The sequence below is a fragment of the Epinephelus lanceolatus genome, chromosome 10 (assembly GCF_041903045.1).
Source record: "Epinephelus lanceolatus isolate andai-2023 chromosome 10, ASM4190304v1, whole genome shotgun sequence".
In the NCBI taxonomy this organism is placed as follows: Eukaryota; Metazoa; Chordata; class Actinopteri; order Perciformes; family Serranidae; genus Epinephelus; species Epinephelus lanceolatus.
Window position 1 is genome coordinate 8,110,190 of NC_135743.1, and position 22,991 is coordinate 8,133,180.

Sequence of the window (22,991 nt, forward strand, 5' to 3'; positions counted from 1 at the left end):
CCACAACAAATGAACTTTTCTGAGAAGTATTTGTACATATCAGCTTACGATAAGGGCACTGGTCCTGCTGGATCCTCTCTGAGAAAAAAAACTCACTGTGGACAATCAGAAATATTTCCTGGATTTCTTTTTTTTTCAGACTTTTCTTATCAACCTGTTCTTCTGCTCTCATTTTCTGTTTTCTTGTGTTGATTGCTGATTCTATTTTCAATGGGATGTGTAAATTAAGTGTAAATGTAAATGGATCAGTGTGTTATTTATGCTAAACCTGGTAAGAGAAACACACTCGCGTTGTAAGTAAACAGCTGCATTACCTGTGGGCTCCTGCACACCTGCTAGTGCAGAGCAGTTAGCCTGTGTGCAGATGCAAACTGTCAATCATTTTCACACTCACACACACACACACACACACACACACATGCATGCACCCACACAAACAAATGCATAACATATGAGTGTAAATGTGTGCAAGGGCGCACACAAGGGGAAAAAACAGACATGACACAAATAAAAATGTGCAGTCAAACTACAATATATAATGCACACACACATTACAGGCTCATATGTGCAGGAGCTGCTCACACACACATGATAAAATCAAACAGAATAGGTGAAGGAGAAATGTTCATTCATGCATACGTTGTTTTTCTGATTTGAAAACCTATTATATGAGACATTAATGTGTAACATATTGAGGTGTGATGGCAGGGATCACCATGGAGTTTACTGTTGCATGTTCTTCATTAAAGACTATTTAATTTAATTTACCACTCTCTGCAACTTTAGATTTTTTCCCTTCTAATTTCAGACTTTGGCAAGAAAAAAATGCGACATATATTCTGTATTTTCACACAGCAGTCAATACAGTTACAGCTGAAAATCAATGGAAATACCACAAATGCATTTAGACACTGTGAGGGCGAAAATAAAAGCTTTTTTTCCTCCCGTTATCTGTCACTGTCCTCTGTGCCTCGGCTGATTCTGCTGCAGGCTGTGTTCTTAAAGATGTCCAAGAAAAGAGGAAAAAAATCAAATTATTCTGCTCTCCACGTAAAATTTAACAAATTTGCATTCCTTAAGCGTAGATTTTTATTTTTATTTTATAGGCCCGCGGTAGGATTCTTAAATGTGATGGAGATGCTGTATGTTTGTGTGTGTGTGTGTGATGGCCGGAGTTAAACTAAGTTGCACCAGGAAAAAAAAGCAACAGCTCGCATTGATAAAAATAAAAGCGAGTCTGGTTCAATAATGATGCATTAAAAATGTTCACTGCCGGAAAGTCAGAATAATAATTATTTCCCACTAAAAGCCTTGTTTAAATTGGAGAAATTAATGGAAAAAATAGCTGTCGGCAAACACAGCAAGGGAACAGACTGCAGTATTAGTCCCTCTCTCTCAACAAGCATTGTTCAAACTTAATTATTCTTGAAAACTTTTTTTAGTGTTTCTTGCGCACTTCAAACAAACCATCTCATTTTAATAAACAACTATTTATGTCTGTTGGAGACTATAGACTATACCGGGGCTGTATAGTTTCATATTCCGCTCAGGTGTGCGGGGAGCAAAGCTGGCAGGTTGCCCTCCGCTGTTAAAACAACAGGCTCTGACTCTATACGGAGCAAAACGCACGCCGCTGCGCGCAATCGACTATTTACCAGACTTTTTCCCCCCTTCTACTTCTTCTTCTTGACATGCAAACATGTGGCGTGTAAATATGAAAATGAATGAGTGTGAGAGCTCTCCTGGCACTGACTTCTCTCTCTCTCTTTCTTCCTCTCTCTCTCTCTCTCTCTCTCTCTCTCTCTGTCTCTTTCTCTCTCTGTGTCCCCGGAGAGCAGCGCGTCGGAGAGGAGCGGCTGTAAAAACCAAAGTGGGGCAATGAGACAAGCTGCGCCACAGCTGGCAAATCATCGATTTGAGCATCAGAAACGGGGAGGGGCGGTTCGTTTACCTGCCACCCTCTCAAAGCAACCCTCCTCACATGCCGCTACTCTCCTCTCCTCTACTTCACCTCCGCTGCCCGCAGCGCACGGTTGCTCACATTTCTGCGCTCCATCCGCCGTGTGCGCTCCCCCAACTTCAACCTCCGCCAGCGCGGTTTCTACAAGACGACCCCTCCCGCCCTCCCCCTCTTCATCCAGAGGACTTTTGACTTTTTTTAAAAAGCAGTTTTTTCCTCCCATACAGCAGTTGCGTATTTTTGGATCTCTCACCGTGGAGCAGTGACAAGAGGTTGCTCAACTTTTGATGGAAAACAAGAGGTCGGGCGACTGCTGACTTTAAAGGTATGGTCCCACTGTGCGCACCGCTTATCCTCATTGATCTGACTCTGCTGTCATTCTTTCACCTGCATCTTTATGGTGTCTCTGCACATAATTTAAACCACATTCATTTTATTGCATGACTCGTAAAAATAAGGTGCATCTCCTCGGAACTAGAAGGATAAATGACTCGGTTCTAAATGAATTAAAAGCTATTTACAGGACCTATCTTCCAAATCACTTAAAACCCACACAGACCAACAGTGACTGCTTGGATTTAATATTTCATAAAGAAGAAGAAAAATACAGCATGTCATGCTTAATGGTAAATATAAATGCACGCGTTTAGAACTTTTTTTTGGGCCATCTAATTTTAAATGTGCAGAAACAGGCCTGTGTCATTTCTGCACGAATAAGCAAAGCACTCGTGATATTCGCGGGGTTAAGTACATCCATCTCTTCTAATTCATTTAACAACTTATTCAGCGCGCAGCACAGGAGCAAGAAGTGATGCTGCCATCCATCGCTGTTCCTGACCTGATGATTTTAGGAATCTTTTGTGGTAAATAAAGTTGCGTGGAGTTGTTATTCCTTCCTCCAATTATAGAACTTAAACTTTATTTTTTATTTGTATTTTATTCATCTTGTTTGTCAGGACTTGGTTTATAATTTACCTTCTTTTTTTCACTCACCATAATGAAGTGTGTGTTGTTACCAAAGCGCTGACATGTCTATTAGAAATGCTGAAGCTATTGCAGCCCAACTGCCCATCTACTTTTACTACTTTTTATTAGGCCATTAGAGCCACTTCATTTATTCTCTCCATATACTTACTATTTAATTACGTGTCAACTTGCTTCAACACTTTTATTGCTGTAGCATGAGGCACTTTGTGTAACTCTCGAAAACACACTGCACTACCTGAGCCCAACAAGGAAAAAAAAACAACCTTAGAGGGAAACAAACAGTTAATGAATTTATTGCTTTTTTTCTGCATGACTTGGTGTGCGGCAGTCAGATAGATGTGATGATACAGAGATGGTGTAGTAATGCTGCTTGGTCTGCCTTGTGGCTTTTTGTCACAGTGCTGATAAAGTAATTTCAGGTACAACCAGACCTGGGTGTTTGTGCATGTGTGTGTGTGTGTGTGTGTGTGTGTGTGTGTTTGAGAGCGAGATACAGAGCAGTTATGAGAAGATGTGTTGCCATCTTAAAAGTGCGTGGGCACTGATGTTCTGTGGTTTACAGGTTTTTAAAGGTTTTACTCTCTGCTGCTCCTTTAGAAAATAGCTGACATTTCACACACCAGCATGGCCAGTGGCTTTCACTCACATTATTCATATGCAGATATCAGCACAAACACACCCACCCAACACAGGCTAGAGTTTGTATTGTTGGTATGATCTGTCATAAAGATTGTATTTGTTCATGTAGCCACATTGCACTGTGGGTATGATCATAAAGTGCAGAGAAATCCACAATAAGAAGTTTGCATTTAATCAGAAACTTGATCAGGTAAAGAAAGGGCAGCCATTCAGAAATAACCTTCTGCCTCGAGTGTCACCGCTTGTTTATTGTCTTGCTGTTGTTGTTGGGTTTGTTCGTTCACATGCGATCACCAGGTCAAGCGTGGCATCTCTGCATGGGGAAAAAAAACAGGTTATGGCACAACACCGGTGAGTTCTCTCCTTTTATCTCTGCAGATCTGTGGCAGTTCAAGGTGCTGTGGCTTATCTGGTCAGTGCCTTCGACAGCAATGACACACAGCCCTTTTCCTGTCTCAGGCTGCCATGTATCACTTCTTGTAAAAAGTCCTCAGACAAGACGAAAGCCTCAACTGCAGCCTGCGAACGTTGAATCAAAACTTCTCGGTTTTACTCCTCGCCTCTGAGTCTTCATTAGAATCACCTTTTTTATCAGTTTGCGGTTGTTAAAAGTGGCACACATACACACACAGGCACAAAAAAAAAAAAAATCTCAATTACATACCCACAGCAGTGTGTCTGTCTGTTTGGCAAAAATGTCTCCACATAAACTTGTTTGGCAGGAATGATAAGAATCAGAGTGCGAGGATGGCGGCAGCGCTGCATACGACTGCCAGGTCACACACATCCAGCAGTAAAGCCTAAACATCTGTCGTAGCTTATTAGTGTGTAATTAATTCCTTTGAATGTGTTCTGTGGCGTTTGCAGCTCTTACAATAACCCCGCTGTGATTTACAATTAGGGAGAGATCTCGGAAAACACCTAAGCGTTTCCACCTTTTTACCTTTCTTCTTCTAACTTACAGGGTGTTACACTCACATTTTTTTCCCCCCCTCAGAGCTGAGTTTTGTTTTCATTACAACTAATCGAAACTAGTGCACGCTGCATTTACTGTACTGTAGTAGTGTAAGGGCAGGAAATCAGCTTGTAAGGTTCACAACCAGTAAGGGATCTCTTTGCCTTTTAAATCCCACTGACATTTTTGCACCTTCTTTTATTGTCACGTCAGGTTGTCAGGTCGGTGGTGGCGAGCTCTGTTTGTCACCAGTTAAACCTTGTACCCCTCCAGTGTCTACCAGATAAGTACAACACAGCGGCTGCATGTCGCCGAGCTCTCACTCAGTGTCAGGTTAACGGACGCTGAGGAGCAGGTTGTCAGATGAGAGCGAGAGATGACAAAGTTCGCCCTGTGACCCTGAGAGACCAATTAGTCTGTACGCTGGAGAGTTGTGATGTCTCTTGTTGTGCTTGCTGCACGGTCTGCTCTGAGATGATGCTAAGAATGCTTCATCACTTCGATTTAAAACAGAATTACGCTCTGAATCATCAGTTTTGCTGCTTACAGGGAAGTAGAAACGTCCAGGGAAAGTGTCGCCACGCTGAAAAAGACACGTCTGTATGTTTGTAACATCGTCTTTGTGTTGTTTCTTTGAATTCCCGCAGCAAAAAGATGCAGATTATTAAAACCCCCACACTGTTAGGTGTTTGCTGGGAGTTTAGAGCTGGGCTGTGCCTCACTTTGCTGAGACTGATATCTCGGCTAAAACCATTAATCGTCTTTCTTTACCACCTCGATAATTATCTCTGTAGCAAAATAACAGCTCAGCAAACAGTGAAATTATACCTGTGGTAGGGAGCAGAGTAAATACCTGTTTAGCTGCCAGCAAATGTATTTATTAGACTGTCGCCAGTAAATAAGAGGCCTGTCTCGTTTTTTAATGTGTGGCTCTTTGGGGATTCCACCCCTCCACACGCCACCCATCCCTCCTCTGTATGAAATAGCTCTGTTATGATTGCTAATAGAGGAGAAAGATAACAATGATTCCCAGCTTTTTTTTTTTTTTTTTTTTTGGTGACATGTTGGGGCTAGTTTAGCAAAAGAAAAAGGTTGGTGTGTTAATAGGGACTGCTGCATTCCAGGGCTCCAAAAATGTAAGAAAGCCCCCCCTCCGACAGCTACAGACATACCACCCTGGATGAGTGCTTAGTGTGTGATTTGGGAGTTACAGCTCATTTTGTCATTATGTGGAAAGTTCTTTATAAAATTGAAAAAGAGGAAGGGGGGAGCAGGGGGGTTATGTTGTCCCAGCATGTTTGACTGCATTTATTCTGGCATATGCTTTGCATACTGTTGATCCAGATTCCTTGGCTTAGTGATAAAAGCGTCACATTGTTTTTGGGTCCTGACAATCAGCCCCGTTCGTCGAATGGGTTGGCGTGTCCTCCCCGGGAGATAAAAAAACCCAAAGTCCGTCATGTCGGTTTTGTCACGCTTTTACAAAATGACATCCCTCCTTATGTTAGATTTTTTTGTTGTTGTTGTTCTCCTTGTTATTTAGCGTGCTTCATGCTACCATGGCAAATATAATTTAAGCAAGCATATACGTCTAAGTTTGCACGATTCAAATCACATTATTACAGGTCTCATCGTATGTTTGTGGGTTTTTTTTTCCTGAGAGGAAAAAAAAAACTCATTGTCTTTTATTCCGATGCTTGTCTTTATCCAATCTGTGTAGGTTTTTCTGAATCCTTTGTTCGGAGAAAAAAAAAAGAGAGCGATTTAGAGGAAAGCGCATCCCGCTAAGATCAGGTTGTTAATACCCACCCACATACTCCAATGAAACAATTTCAACAGATACTGTATTCTGTCTGTGTCTCACACACACACACACACACACACACACACACACACACCCTTGCCTTATCAACTGTTTTGTTCGTCACAGGATGGATGATGCATCCTTTGACAAGGGATTAAATATGCAAAGAAAAATATGTAGATAAAGAGCCACATCCTTAAGTCTGCACCTCTTCTTCAGTACTTCTGCCTAAGCCTCGATATTACGAACCGCTCTCCCCACATGCTCACATCCCATCACTCCTTTCATCTCAGCGTAGCACCACTTCTCGCACACTGAGGCGAGTAACACCATCCCGTCACCTGCCTTCATTTCTTTTAACACTCCCAAGAACTCCCCACAAGGCCGCGGTGCTGTGCCCTTCACCGCCTCTCCCCCCCAGCTCAGGAAAAACCCAGCAGGATGTAGCAACCTTTATCATCTCTTCAGTCTGTCCTCTCTCAGTACCACAAATCCATCTTCAGTATCTCCTTCTCACACACACAAACACTCCTGTTTTTACATCTCTGTCAGTTGTTTATTTGTTGCGATCCACGAGGCAGAAATTAGAGTTTTAATTATTCGGTCATGTGATGACCAGAGTCCAGCAAGCAGTGACAGAAAAGTCATTTATTTAAAACCGGCCCTGCCTCTGTTGCCTGTTGATTGTTCTGTGACTGATTGGTTTTGTAATTTGATAAAGAGAGCAAGAAAGGGAGGGGGTGATAAACAAGGTGGCGAAGGGTCCTCTTGGCGAGGCGTGCAGTTTTGAATCTCTAATATAGATTCTTTAGAGAAAGACTGACACAGGCCTGAAGTGACCTGGCTCGCTGTTAATTACAGTCAATGCTGAGCTGATGACACCGCAGCCGGCTGCAGGTTCATGGTTCAGGCTGAGGTCCGGACCCTGAGGGCCTTGTTCGACACAACGCCGGCGCTTACTCACCGGCTCCGAGCGGATGTACATGTGTCTGTGTGGCGTGCATCTGCGTGGGAGTTGCATTGTGTACAGTGCACACCACACATCGTAAGGGTGGGTGTCGAGAGCGGAGAGTGACGATGTGAGAACAAGGGCGGCGGTTGTCTTTTATACATCAGTGAGGGGACAAAAAAAAACATCCTGATGTTCACCTTCCACGGCGGGCGGCGCAGAGACCCATCGAGGCCAACTGGCGTTAGGCCTTCCTGTCAGCAGACCTGAGCTGGAGACCACTTGCTCCGCTTCTATTTCTGTCTACTTCATGTGATTATAAAACAATTAAGCACTTAGGAGTCGACTCTCAGTTCATTACATCCCCCTTGTTCTTTCTTTCTCTCTTTTCTCCCTCCTCCCACACCGGAGCGCGGACATATGAGAAATGCAGAAATCACCTTATTTCACTAGTAATTGAAAGCCACACTGGCTGTATGAGAGGCTAATGGAAAACACGAAACTAATTTGATTTGGAGGATATGTTCATTATGGAATATTTAGTCTATCTGTGCTTACCTCGTAACAACTGATTAAGCAATTTTTCATGGTCCTCAGATGTCTTACGAGGGAACATTAATAAACCGCCTCAACCCTGAACCCTATTTAGAAGCGAACCTACTGTAGGCTGTTTTTGTGCAACAGTTGTGCAGAGAGATCAGATGTTTAGAAGAAAAGTGTCACAAACAACTGTGTTTCTGAGAAGACACTGATGACACATTATGCTTGTAAGTAGCTGTCAGATATCAGATCTGTCCATATTGTTATTCTTTTGTAAAAAAAAAAAAACAATTTATGTTAGAAGCACGTGTGTTGGTTTAGTTTGGAGTCTGTGGCACATTTTTTAAGCTCATTTCACCACATAATGACCTACAAATGCCAACGGCACTGAACAATTTCTTTGTTCCAAAACTCAAAACTTCCTTTTGTGTCAGTTCAGTCATGATGAAAAATGAAATTGGTAATTGTTAGAACCTAAAGCACTATCAGCGCTTTTGTTTAGACAACAGATTGATTTAATTTTTCGTCACTTTTACTACTCTTTAAACCGCTTATTGGTTGCACGGCATCTACTGTACACCACCCTCATTTTCCTTTTTTTTTTTCCCATTGTATGTGTCATCTTCTGTCTCGCTGAGGTTCATCTGCGCACCCACACTGATGCAGGCGTGTTTTGACACGTTCCCAGACAGATTATTAAATCCTTTGCAGCCTCTAATAATACTATTATGTTTATGTGTGTGTTTTTTATTGTGGGAGACACTTGCAGAAAGAGCTCAAAGTCAGACCAGTGACAGCACTTACCCCCATGCTGTTCGCTCAGACTGGATGCGCAGACTAATTTGTATTAGTGATCCAAATAATCGTATTAATGCCCATTAGAAGCATCACAAGTGGTGAGCATGAAGACATCACAACACCTACGTACTGTACGTGATGGCGCTGGCTTCGCCTGACACACTAAATAAAGACGCTTTTCAATGTTGAGCCAACAGAGATACATTTTCTTATTTGCCCCCTTTGTGTGTTGACTGTCGGCGTCCTTTTAAAGAAACAGGCATAATATTTAATTCCTCCTGAGACATAAACATGTGGTTTAAAAAGCAGCAGGCCAGATGTGATGGTTATGATAAGTGTGTTATGGTGAAAACATGCAGTACCTGTGGTAATACACACAGAGAAGGTGAAATGGATCTGCAGTGTAATGCTATGACTCCTGACATTTAGATATGTTGCAATTTAGCATCCAGTCTGTCATGTTTCTCATGTCATTTTTCATGTTTTCTGTACAAACGTAGCCAACAAAATCTTGCCTGAACAATTACGTACTGTATCTCCCCGACACAAAGGCGCACAGGCTTGTGAAAACCCACCTTGAACAGAGCTAAATCTGCATTCAGCACGTGATTATAACAGCACACGGCTAGTATTTTTAAACAGGCTTTCTGTGTTTCAAAACCCATTTTTCCCCTCTTTTCTGTGTGATACAAAACGGTATATGTTAATTGATAATCAGCAGTGTTGATTCAGTGGTGCATTCAGTGCAAATCTGTGCCCTTCTGGATGTCAGAGGGTTTTCACAGCCACGTCGGTGCCAACCTAGCTGGCAGTGCCGGCACCTGTTGGCGGTGCCAAGGCCTGGCAGGGGTTATCGATGCTCTCTGATGGTGCCCGACAATCACAGTGGAAATGACTGCGGCTGCTTGCGTCATGCCAGATAGAAAAGAGCATTTGCCGACAATGGCTTGCTTTCACCGTCGCTCCTATTTTCCGAACGCTGCTAACTGCGGCCAAGGAAAAAAAAAAAAAACAACAACAACAAAAAAAAAAGAGGAAAAAAAAACACACACCAAAGAGAAACGGGAGCTGCAGTGAACATCATGTAAAACATGTCAACGCGGAAAACATGTCAACATGCAGAATGTTGTGCAGCAATGCCGTGCAAATCTAGGTGATGCAAAATGATCTGCTGAGGAGAAGGTCTGGATGTGTGTGTATGTGTGTGTGTGTGTGTGTTGGGGAGGGGGCAGCAGCCTGTCTGTGCAATTCATGTTACGACATATCACAGTGACACCAATGAACCAGAACAGCAGGTACAATCTAAAATGCTGCACAAACAAAATATTACATGATATTCATTATTTCTAAATAAAACACGATAAAAAACGTGGCTGCAGGACGTCATCCTCTTTAATGCACCTGTTTTGTAGCAAAGAGCTTAAGATAGACAGTAACTTCAGCATGATTCATTTGTGAATTTTTACTTTCATGTCTTCACTGACTTCGTGGAAATCTTCACATTTTTCAGCAGCTGAATAATATCTCACGTTGGAGTGAATCTCTGAAAATATAGTAATTACTCCACAGTTTGGGTCCTTTATTCAGACACATAGCAGAGCCATTTAACCACACTGCACACCGCAGCTGTGTTTAGTACACAGTGTTGGCAGCTCACTGAAACCCCGAGAATGGTTAAGATAAGAATTGATCACTGAATCTGTGCAGCAGGCTCTGCTCGTGGATTCAAACATGTCAGGGTCTTGTGCGAGCAGTTTCAACAACTCTTCTATTTCCTGTTAAAAAAACCACAGATATGGGACCCTTTTAAGTGCAGCCGCCCCCTCAAAACTTACACCTCGTGCTAACTAGGTGTCAATATTGCAAGACATTGTTCCATCTCAGGTCCGAAAGGTGAGTTTCACATGGTATTTTTCCGTTAAAAGCTTCTCCGCTGGCCTTCTGCTGTGAATTCGTAATGCAGCTCTTTTTGGACACAAATGTATTTTGAAATGAGCAAACTTTTGACCTCACATGGGTGGGTGGAACAATGATTTGGTCTCACAGTAAGGCGATGAGTTAGATGTGTACTGTTTCTACTGTGTAGCGATACAACACACCATCACTTCTTCCGTGATTGGCTCATTTGATGTGTACTAGTTTCAGCCTTCTGCTGGAGGACTCCAGTATGTTTTCCCCTAAAACTGAGCTGTAAACACCGTGCGTAAATCTGAATGATTTTCTTCACAGTTGTCCCGCAGAGTTTTTCCAACTGTCGTCGTCACCTGACGGTGGTTACTGTCGAGCTAAGCTGAGAAGCTCACGTCTGTGCTGTTGCATTGTTTTGAAACAACAGCTTTGTGTGAGATGATGTACCATCACTGTATTTATGCTCTCACACAGAGTGAGTTTATGAGCCCTGCAAAGATTTATTAGCAAGCACGTTGTGTTGTGTAGCATTTCACATGCACCTGACCTCCACGGTCGGCTCACAACCTCTGGCTTTGTTGCCGAGATAGGTGTACGCACTTCCTGTTTTCTGTTGGTTTCCTGTTTTTGTTCTTACACAACCTGGACAGACATGCATTTTTCTTTGATGTGGATACTGGCCAGATGAGACGGATCACATCGCCCAGCCTTGCTCCGTTGCAGAAAACAAAAGCTTGATGTTCAATCTGTGGCACAACAGTCATGAATTAATGAGAATTTCTTTTGCGTTCACCCCACATATTATTTATACATCAGCATATTTCATGTGTGTGTAAAAAAGCATTTCCCCTGTGGTCTTGACAATGAACTTTACCTCACATACTCACCTCTCTGGCTCTTCATAGAAGCTAAAGATGGAAATATATCTCCACCTCAAACTAGCAGAAAGCATCGGTGCATTTACTGTCACCTGCGTGTGAGTGTGTGTGTGTGTCCACAAGATATTAGTCTGGCCTTTGCTCATAAAGTCAGAGTGAAACCGTTATTATTAGGCCACCTTAAGGTTAGGTACAAATGCCATATCAGGCCTTTATTGACAATATCAACAGAGATTACCTTGTCTGATATTTCTGCAGTTCGCTCCGGAGCAACAAAGCCCGCCAGCAGGGAAAGGTTCATGAAATAATTACAAAATAATGACAATAGCTCGCACATCAACTCGAGAAAAACCTTCCAGCTTGCTATTGTTTGCGGAGATTGTGTCGCTCTCCAGCCTCGCACGTTCCCCCTTTTCCTTTCTTACCTCGATGCAGTTCTTCCTCCACTTTGACAGTTCAGGGTTTTGTTGACAATATCAACAGAGATTAGCTTGTCTAATATTTTGGTGTAATCCAGTTTGACATAATACAGCATGACCGCTTATGGAGGTAAAGTTTGTGAGAAAATAGATGATAACAAAAGCTAAATGTTGAGATGGGAAACGTCTGCTGAACAGTACACATACATGTGGTGTTAAGACATCCCACCGAAATTCACTTTTTTTAGGTGGTAAAATATTTTTTGCAAACTCTAAAGTGCTGGCAAACAGACCTAAATGATATGACAATAAAGGGAAGAATATACTTTATTTTTTCTTTGTTTTATGATTGTATCAGAATATGTGTATTTTACCATATTTACAATGCAATAACAAAATATCAGTATGAGTAATCCTTCCAGTTTGACAGTGAATGCACCGCAGATGTAGCCTTTCTACTTTCTAAGGCTGTCGTAAATATTTATTTGTGTGATTTATTGCCATGATTTGGTCTTTTAATCATCCACTATATCAGAATATATGTATTTTACAGTATCTACAATGCAATAACTAAATATAAGTCTGGGTAATCCTCACAATTTGACAGTGAATGCACCGCAGATGTAGCCTTTATACTTTTTAAGGCTGTCGTACATATTTATTTGTGTGAATTATTGACATGATTTGGTCTTTTAAGCGTCCGAGTTGTAAATTAATACCTACTTAAACATGGAGATATTTAGTTTTTGTGCTGTAGGCCTTGTCTAGGAGTGGTGTTATATAGTTTGCCATTTTAATAACCTACTTTTTAGGCTTTTGCTTTGTGATTTCTGATATCAGTTCATAGTTTATATGATAAGAAGGAAGTCTTGATGAAATTCTTAGTAGTTTAAAGATGTAAAACACTTAAGATGTGTTCTTATTGCACATGCACAATAAAAAAAACTATTTTTTTAAAGAGATTATTTAAGTTACAGCAGGTTTAGTGTTGGGGGGGATACAGTGAGGTGCATTCAAGTGCAGTCAGAATTGACTGGAGGTCAAATAGTTCATCTTACACTTTGCTATTTCCGACCACATTACTTGCATTAGAATATTACATGAAATAAAAACTATTTATTGGTTAAAAGTAAAAGAAAAAAAACATTCAAGGCGTGTGTGCGTGTGCGCGCGAGCGAGCATCTGTGTGTTACCCGGTAATAAATGCAGGACCGCCTCACTCTAATCAAGCTGATTAAAAATTCCTGCGCGCACAGCCGGAAATCGCACCACCGTTCCTCCTCGCTGTGTGTGTGTGTGTGTGTGTGTGTGTGTGTGTGTGTGTGTGTGTGTATGTGCGTGTGTGTGCATGCACGTGTGTTTATGTGTGTCCACTTTCTCCACTTTTATCCGTCTCCACCAGGACTTTTCGGCCTGAGATGCGCAGGAATCATGTGTTTTTTCTGTCACCATTATTATAACAATAAAGGGGATTATTTCTCTCCTCCTCACACACACTCTCCACCCCACACACACTCACACACACACACACACACACACACATACATCCCCCTCCTATCTTCTATTTTTTTTTTCCTACATTTTTTTTACCCCCTCTGCCACGCCATTTGAAATGAGGAGGAGAAAGGGAAAGCACAAGCAGCGGCAGCACCAGCAGCGAGGAGAGGAGAGGAGAGGGGGGAGTGATGAGTCAATACAACTAATAATTTAATGGGGACAGAGAGGGAGAGACGGAGTGAGAGGGGGAGAGACAGAGAGGGAGATAGAAAGAAAGAGGAGCTCCGTCCGGACGCCAATCCCCAACCAACAGGACACCTCCTACTATTACTATCGCAGGAAGCTCTCTTATGCATCCACAGCAAGCCTTATTTATGCTCGACATCGGAAAGTAAACGGCACTTTTTGACCCCCCTCTCTGCTTGTTTTATTTGGCGAACCTGTTCCGACTGTCCGCATATCGTCTCCACATCGCCTCCAACGCGATAGCAAGATCACACTGTCGGTTATTATTATTTTGCTCTGTCTCAGTCAGCCGGTGAAACCAACCCAGCTCAGCCGACGTTCAGCTATTTTTGTGTAGGTTACCAGTCCCTCTCTGTTCGTGAACATACACAACGAGGGTTTATTAGGTCTCGGCGGCGGTTATCATCATTACAACTGTGTCCGAGGTGCTTTGCTTTCCACTGTTCGCCTGCTAACTGTACTGTTCGGCTGCCCGCCCGCCGATACATTTGGATGTTGTGGTGCGAACTAAAGCAGAAGTCGCCTTCACTTGTAACCGATGGACGCGGCTAACCGCTCACTTTGTGGCTAAATGTCGCCGGCTGTAACGGTTTCGGTTGCCGTTTTCTCCCTCCACTTGGACGGAATAAGCTAACGGACACCAAACGCGCACACACACACATATACACCACACACACACGCACACACCGCTTACCAATGTTCGCCTATCACGGTCCATCTCGACCTCGTCGTCTCTCGCGCAGACCCGGGTTGTTGTTTTTTCGCACCGCCTGCCAGTCCTCCGCCAAGAAGAGCCGGAGAAAGCGGCTTTTTACACACTAATTTTTTTTTTATTTCTGTTGCTGTCATGCACACGTAAAGCCAGAGAGAGATAACAACCCCCGGGAAGCAGGAGTTGTTTTGGGTGTCTTTTGTTTTTTCTTTTCTACCCTGGCCAAACTTGAAGAAGACGTGTTTTCCAGGCGGTGTTGTATGCTCCTCAGTGCTCAAGTGCTGCGGTTCAGGTTGGTGTGGAAGATTTGTCACTTTCAACTTGTCCTCTCCTCCTTAACTCCCTCCTTTAAGGGGTAATGTGTCCATTTAAACTACTGCTCCTGTGTTTTTTCTGTGTGTGTGTTTTAAGGTCATTTAAAAATCCTGACCTGGATCCGGACTGTATCCGGGTCTGGATTGCTTTGGCCCCTTATTTATGGGGAATTAGTTGCCTCATTGCATGTTATGAATGGGGGAGTTCATGATCTTTAGCGTGGGGGTGGATGATTTTGCCCTTTTCGCTCTTCGACAACAGCATTCCAGTTCATGTTCATCAACCTGCATGCATAATCACACTCAATTACTTTTGCGTTGCAGTTTAATACATGGACACGTTTTTTATTCACACTGATCACATGTTAAAGTTTGTGTGAATTGTCAGCTCCAGCCTCAATCAATAGCTTTGTCTCTGCACTAAAGCACCTGTGGTTGAAGCTCCTCCATCTCTCCTTCCTCTCTGTATCTCCCTCGTCTTCAACTTTTGATGATTGTCCTCATGAGTCAGCAACTGTCTGTTTTCAAGTTTCCAGACGCTGGCTCTTCCCCCATTCCGAAGTCGTAAACTTATTGCTTTCCATGAATACACCTCTGCGCTTGCAAAATCTAAAAATAAAGTTCACACCTGTAAAGTCGTGTAAATGTGTGTGTGTGTGTGTGTGTCTGTCACAGCAAAATGACGTTGCGGCCTTTCGCCTCTCTTCCCCTCCAAGCTGCGTCATGAATGTGAAGCCACACCAAGTGACTCAGAAACCGAATTACGTTAGTTTTCCCTCTCTGCGTACGCCGCAGCAGAACCTTGTTCCTTGAACTGCACTGTACTCATTCAAGTGGAATCTCCCAGCAAATTAATGTGTTTGCACTAAAACCGGGCTTGTTTGCCCCCTCTCGCATGGGAATCTCTAGTGGGACACCCATACATAATACATGTGTTGAAAAATGGGAACATTACAGCAGCACGAAAACGTCACCGTGGCCCCAGTCATCACAACTGAAGCGAATTGACAGTTATTGCCGTAATGGGTCTGTTCTCAGAGGTTTCAATTACTTAAAGAACATTTTTTTTGCTCTATAAAAATGTCCCGTCTCATCTTCACGTCAGTGATATCAACACAAAAGATTTTGTGTTCCTCGCTCCCCTCGTGTCACATTTCAGCTGCTTCTTTTATGCCATGCACATATCTCCGCTGACAGCTGAATCATTCTGTGTGTGCGTGCGTGTGTCTCCCCAGGTGATAGTGAGCAGAGGTGCTGAGAATGATGGACCATCTCAGCGAGGCGTGTTTGGGCAAGGAGAACTCTGACCTGGTCAACAGCATGGCAGAGACCAAGGCCCCGCCGGCCAAGCTGCCCCGTCTGGAGCAGAACGGCAGCCCCCTGGGCCGGGCCAGGCTGGGCAGCACCGGGGCCAAACTAGCCGGGGTCCCGTACAAACCCACCAGCCACCTGCTGAAGACCTGCCACAAAAGAGGTAGGATGGACAGAGTGTGTGCGTGTGTGTGTGTGTGTGTGTAAGTGGGGGCTGGGCGAGCACTGAAACGATTAGTTGATTAATGGTTTAGTGGATCAAGAGAAAATTAATCCACGACAGTTTTGTTTGATTTAATATTTGTCATTCAGTTATTTGCTGCTTTCAGCATCACTAATGTGAAGAGTTACTGATTATCTCCATTTCATGTGATTGTAAATTTTTGGGTGTCGGATTGTTAATTGGATAAAAAGTCAATTTGAAGATCCTGGAAAAACTGAGAGAGGCACCTCACACTATTTCTGATCAAGCTGAAACGATGAGCTGATGAATTGATCAGTTGATCGAAACATTTTTCAAGCAGACACTGAAAGATTTTGCTTCTCAAGTGTGAAGAGTTGCTGCTTTCCTTTGTCTTACGTGACATAAAACTGAATAATTTGAGGTTTGAACTGTTTGAACAATTTGGACATATTGCTTCCAGCTTTGGGAAACTGTCACAAACATGTTTCACTATTTTCTGACATTTTATAAACTATTAATCAATTAATCGAGAAAATAATCAGCAGATGAAAATAATATTAGTTGTACCTCTAATTTATGCCATCTCATAGACTAAACGATTGTTTATTTAATTGAATAACTGACAAATAATCAATAAAGGCACAGACTGTACAAACTAATTATGAAACTAATGTAGTTAAATTAACTTTCCATGTGCATGTGTGTGCGAGTAACAGAAGAATAAAGCGTGTAAATAGAGGTGCGCTATTTAAATGCAGTTTAAAAAGCTCCCCTCCCACACACACCACCTTCCACCCACCACCACCCCCTGCATGCTCTCCAAAACTCTTAAACCTTTTTACAATGCGTCTTTAGTCATCTCAGCACACACACACACACACACACACACTGCACACACTCCCACTTATTTGCCCAGACAATAGCTAATAGAAGAGCACTGTGAGAATTATTCCTGTGTCGTGCTGCATAGCGCTGTGTCACCGCTCCCCTCTCCAACCGCAGCCCTCCTGTTCCGACATTTGTTTATTAAGGGAAAGTTTCAGTCCTTTAAGAGCCATTCTTGTTTAAAGGGAGCCTTTACTTTGAGATTATGACATAGCTTTTTAATATAACCGGTGTCGTCTCGTGAAAAACACGGCGGGCAAAGCTTTCCAAAATATGAACCTTTTTATGGTTATGTTTTGTTGTTGTTGGGGTTTTTTTTTTGTTTTTTTTTTGTTTTTTTAGTGGGCTGGGAATGGGTTTAAAACCTGCAGGTTCGGAGTTGTAATAGCACTTGGCAGCTAAGGCTCGTCTGTTTGTTTGTTTGGCTGGTTGGTTCTCTTTGGGCAAGAGGGACTCAGGAACTCTTGGAATGTGGCTGTGTGAGTGTCCTCGGATGGGCCGTTTCTCTTATTTGCTCCTTTAATCTACGTGTCGCCCTCCAGCTGAGAGAGCCTAATTTTTCACCTTCATCATCTCTGCTTCTCTTGGCCTCCTACCACGTTTGTTCCTCCAAGCCTCCTCATCACTCTCCCCTCCTCTCCCCCTTCCCTCTCGTTGTCTTTCTCTGAGTTTCTTCCTGGGCAAAGGGTGAAGCGGCTGAGGGAGGCGGGCGGTCCGCCGCGGAGGCTTCGCAGAGGGCCCACAGTGGGCATTGTGTCCGAGCCCGAAACAATATTTACCGCAGCCCTCTCTGGGCTCCCTGGAAACAAAGCCAGTATTGATCCCCCAAATGAACCTACACAGCAGTCTTTATTGTTAGATCTTTATCTATTAAAATCAGGGGAGGAGAAAAGCAGCTCTTTCAGCACATTCCCTGGCATCTGTCGGCTTATTGATTGTTTTGCCAGAGCTGCGTGCATCTTCTGGAATGCCTGGGATTGGAAAATATTAGAATGTGAATCACTTTAATCGGCAAGGACAATAAATGTACAGAAGTGTGTTGAGGTGATAGTAGACTGGAGACGTACTGACAAAATAGAGCAACAGGGCACCTCATAAACACTGTAGGTTTTACATGGTACAGTAAGCTATAGAAACTCTTCATTAACACTTTGACATAATTTTGATCTTCTGCTGTTTTCATTAAAACAGACTTCAAAAAGCCAAGTCGTCTCCATGCTCTTAAACTTCCTTGAATTTCAGGGATGTTATTTTAGAAAAAAAAAATGGCATATTGGATGATATTTGCACAGTGGGTCTCTTGAACATTCGGCAGTCTTTGGACAAGGATTGCTCATTCCACCTAACAGCAGAGCCACTGTTGACACAGACTAGTAAACCTCAGGGCGCAGAGGTGGTTCGGGATTTGAAGCACTGCATCATGGGAAGATGATTTGGGTTGGCAGGCAGAAGGAGGGGCCGATGAGATACCAGAACCTCGATAGTGAATAAACAGTTAATCATGCCAAAAGAAGCAGCCCAGTTGCCAGAAGAAAATGTTGGCATTGTGCGTTTCTGCAAAGCACAAATAGGTTACATTTGCTCATTTTTATATCAGTGTTTCTTCAGTGATGTAGTTTGTGAGTTGACTTTGTCATCTTGAGGTGGAGGGGACGGCCTGCCAAGCCACACACCACTGTGCAAGACCAAAAGCGGTTGTTTTTTAACCCAGACATAGTGGCATGAATAGTGGTTTCTTTTTACTGAGACATTGCGGCTTTTTCTGCCCAACAAACGTGCCATTTTAACCCAAAGCATAATCTTTTCCTTACCAAGTTTTTTTTGTGCTTAGATCTAATCACACATTTACTACAGCAGTGTTGAAACATAAAGTTTTGATGTGTTCACTACAGTGTGCAAATTTAACATACCTGTGGTTTGCAAGAAACGTGCGATGTCCAGTTTTTTGTGGCGATTGGATTCAAAGGACTCGTACAGGTTGAAGGTTTTTTGTGGCTGCCTCATGTTTGCTCACACTGAAATACTTCTTTCTATAAAATATATATATATATATATATATATATATATATATATATATATATATATATATATATTAGCTTATTAAACTCACTCAACCCATAGTGCAACATCTCTGTAATATTATGTCATCATCTTAAAACGTGGAAGATGAACCTCAGACTGCAGGAAGGAATCCTCCAGCAGTTGATATAAAAAAACCCTCTTAAATTGGGATTACAGATGGAAAAAGCACCTTTGAAAAACTCAGGGAGAAGATCATAGAGATTACATGACAAAGGAGAGTATTTCTATTAAAAAAAAGCAGCCTCTGAAATTGTGCAGGTTTTTGTGCACTTAAGGAATGTTTGATTCCCCACGTTGATGTGAGAGTTTGGCATTGAGACAGAGAGGTGAGGGTTGAGATAGAAATTGCCCCATAAAAGATGAAAAATGCCTTTACGGTCCAAACTCATGCTTTAGTTAATTTCTGTGCAGAACTTCCACTCAGCAGCAATCTAATCACTCACTCATAATCCCTTGACACTCAACCTCGGTGTAACTTAATCGTCAGTGCTAAATATTAATCTCGTCCCTCCGCAAACACGCTGAATCCTGAAGGTCAAAGTTTGCATGTGAAGAAATGTGAACCCTTTCGGTTCTTACTTGCGTCTCTGTGTCTCGGTGTCCTCAGGCAACATGCTGCCTGTGTTCTGCGTGGTCGAGCACTATGAGAATCCCATGGATTTTGACAGCAAGGAGGAGCACGCCGAGTTCGTCCTGGTACGCAAGGACATGCTCTTCAACCAGCTCATCGAGATGGCCCTGCTGTCGCTGGGCTACTCCCACAGCTCAGCGGCCCAGGCCAAAGGTAACGTCACTCATTGACTCTCATCACCATCTCTTCATTTCCTTCTCTGCTCTGATACTTTTTATTTTTCTCTTTTTTCCCCTGCTTTATCTCTCTAATGCTCATTAACATCTTTGCCACAGCGTTTTCTGACATGCTGTTACTTCTGCACACACTCAAACACACACTCGTTTATGCCTCGCTCACACATGCTACACACACTCTGTGACCATAATAGCCTACCGCCAGCAGATCTGAAGCCACAGTAACACATCCTGACACTGATCCCAGACAGGAGATGCTCAAGTCTCGCAGGGGTCACACACACATACACACACACACATTCCCACACAGATGTATGCTTGTTCACACAGAGTCTAAAAGCGCAGGCTTACACACATACACACACACTCATACTGTATATATTTATATACACATACACTCAATGACTCAGTGGGTGGGAGGGGCAGGTGGAGGAAAGGGTCTGCTAATTGCACTTGAGCACACGCAGGCCGAGGGTGGCTGTTTCAAGGTGCCTCTTAGCATGCTCTTTTATTATAGCCTGTCCATCACACTTATGTGCACACACACACTCACACACACATATCCTAGTCCACCTCTCCCATAAGCTTACTACCTGCTGTGTGGGCTGCTACTTTTTAGGGCAGTCTCATGAGAAATTCCAACACGGTTGTTGTGATTTCAGTAACAAATAAAGTGTATGAAGAGTGTTTATGGCACTAAAATGCCTCTGGAGTGGCTACATGTGGCTTCATACACACTGTGCATGTGATACTGTTTTAAAATACACCTACTCTTTGTAGTTATGCAGCTCAGCGTCAGTGAGCTAAGATGCTAAAATGAACTTTGTACTCTCTTCTTCTCTATGTTTGCACTTGAGTCCATTTATATGCTTTTGCGTGTCCCATTTACCAATGTTCACGTGTGCACGCACATGTGCATGTTGCATTTCCAGGTATGATTCAGGTGGGGAAGTGGAACCCCGTCCCCCTGTCATACGTGACAGACGCACCGGACGCTACAGTGGCTGACATGCTGCAGGACGTCTACCACGTGGTCACGCTTAAGATCCAGCTGCACAGGTAAGAAACACACAGTCATGTTTCCCTTTAAAGTATGTGCTAGAAACTGACACAATTGCGCGCACACACGTGCATCAATCCAAAATGTGCGTAGGTGTTCATGCAACTTTTTTTACCTGCCCACCGCCCACAGAAGTGCAGTGTTGTGACCTAAAGCACACATGCACACATGCTTTAATACACACAGAGGAACCAGTTGTACCTATTAGTCGTTGCTTCCAACACTCACAGATAGCATGTATGCCCAGAGGCATGTGCCAATCTGCTGATGCCCTCTGCATGTTTGATACTGAGAATAGCTCTATTACTCACACACACACACACACACACACACACACACACACAACAGACTGACCTTTCCCAGGAAATGTGAAAAACCCATTTGAATACTGAAAACTTCCTCGCCTAATGGTGCTAAAGAAACAGAGATTGGTTTATTTGTCAATTTAAGCATAAAGCGATGGGAACACTGATACCACGCTAACAATTTAGCTTCTCTGTGATGAGTGATCAAGTAGATTTATCTCTTGTAGCTGCTCTGCATTTAACTGGTAAGTGATGTTAACTAATGTGCAGATAGCACGGGCAGTTTTGCATCGGAGATTGGTGAGATGATATATGGTAGCAACAGTTTTTGAATCCAAGCACTACTTTAGCTCTTTTCATAAAAAAATTAATCAAATGAATGTAGTGGGCAACTGGAGACTGCGCACAGCTAAAAATGACTCTGCGGCAGCAGATGAATACATGCTTGTTCACCTGAAATAGTTCCATAAATAAACCTCGCTGCATTGGCTATTTTAAGTGAAATATATTCTTCTGAATCTACATCGCATATCATAAAAAAAAAAGACGACTTCTTACACTGAGTTCTGGTAGCTGTCTTGTGCCATCACTCACCATATTGTATGCTAAATGCTACTCTGTAGGAGTGAAGCTTCGTTGTATTTATACACACAGCATACGAGCATTTATAGACATGGAAACAGGCTCATATGTGCTCATAGGCACAGAAACACACACACACACACACACACACACACACACACACACACAAACAGCCGAGTGGCACTGGTGTGGAGGCTTGTGCCAGCTGCTGTTCCGACTCCTTCTCTTCCTCGCTCTTCCTCTCTCTCCCCTCTCCTTCTGTGTCTCCCCCCACCACCACCGCCACCGCCATCGCCACCACCCACCAACGAAGCACTCACTCACACACACTGACTGATGTGAACACGTCCACCAGCCAGAACACAGAAGGTTGTGTTTATTTCCGGCATGCTAGCCTTGAATGCATGGATAGCTGTCTTTCTCCACTACCCCCTTTTCCTCCTCTCCCTCCTTCCCTCCTCTTGTTCACTTCCTTCTCCCCAGAGGCTTTCTAGCTGCTGGAGCAGTTTAAGGTGTTCTGGAAAATCCATTGTTTGTGTGTTAGCGAGTGTGTGCGAGGCTGTGTGTTTTCTCACAAGCAGATGTTAGCCTCGACCGTTGCACGCATCCCTTTTCTATTCCCGTTATCTCCTCGCTCGTAACGTTTCCCAACACACCAGCAGACAGATTTATGGACACAAGCACACAATGTCTCATGCACTTGTGCACTCATCACCCCTCGCTCAATCGCTCATCTCTCTCACTTGTCAAGTGTCAGGGCAGGTTTAACGAAAAGTCATTCGGCGATACACGTCAAACACGTCAAACATATGTCTTGCACACGTGAAGTGTTTATTCAGAACAAACTGGGTGCTCTCACTGGCGCTCAGTACAGTTTCTCCACACTCCCACCCACCTTGTAAATATATTTCTCATTTTCAGAAACCCAGAAATCAGAGTGTTTCTCAGGTAGAGCTGAATCCCCGCGGCACACGACTCTAGCACCAGCTAACGTCAAAGCCAATCTATTTGATATATAAATCTATTTTGATTTTGCTGCATATTGTTGTCAGTATTGTTATTGTTTTGTATTTGTTTTTCCCCCCCTTCTCTCTCCCCTCCCCACCATCCCTTCACCTCACCCCTCCTCCACACCCCACACCCCACACCCCACACCCCCCCTGCCCCGA

General features: G+C 43.2%; 1 protein-coding gene across 20 annotated transcripts in view; it reads left to right on the plus strand.

The window, feature by feature from the left end:
- Positions 1-1,850: 1,850 nt before the first annotated feature.
- The window catches only part of satb1b (SATB homeobox 1b), a 68,410-nt gene continuing 47,269 nt past the window's right edge, over positions 1,851-22,991 (plus strand). For 5 of the 20 annotated variants that reach the window (XM_033640666.2, XM_033640670.2, XM_033640673.2 and 2 more), the window contains exons 1-4: positions 1,852-2,285; positions 15,842-16,080; positions 19,676-19,852; positions 20,808-20,934. In XM_033640666.2, coding sequence (XP_033496557.1) covers positions 15,867-16,080; positions 19,676-19,852; positions 20,808-20,934 — 518 coding nt within the window. In that variant the 5' untranslated portion in view covers positions 1,852-2,285; positions 15,842-15,866. Of the gene's footprint in view, positions 2,286-10,479; positions 10,526-13,406; positions 14,585-15,841; positions 16,081-19,675; positions 19,853-20,807; positions 20,935-22,991 lie in introns of those variants that run through there. The other 15 variants (XM_033640664.2, XM_033640669.2, XM_033640668.2 and 12 more) reach the window with 7 other exon arrangements.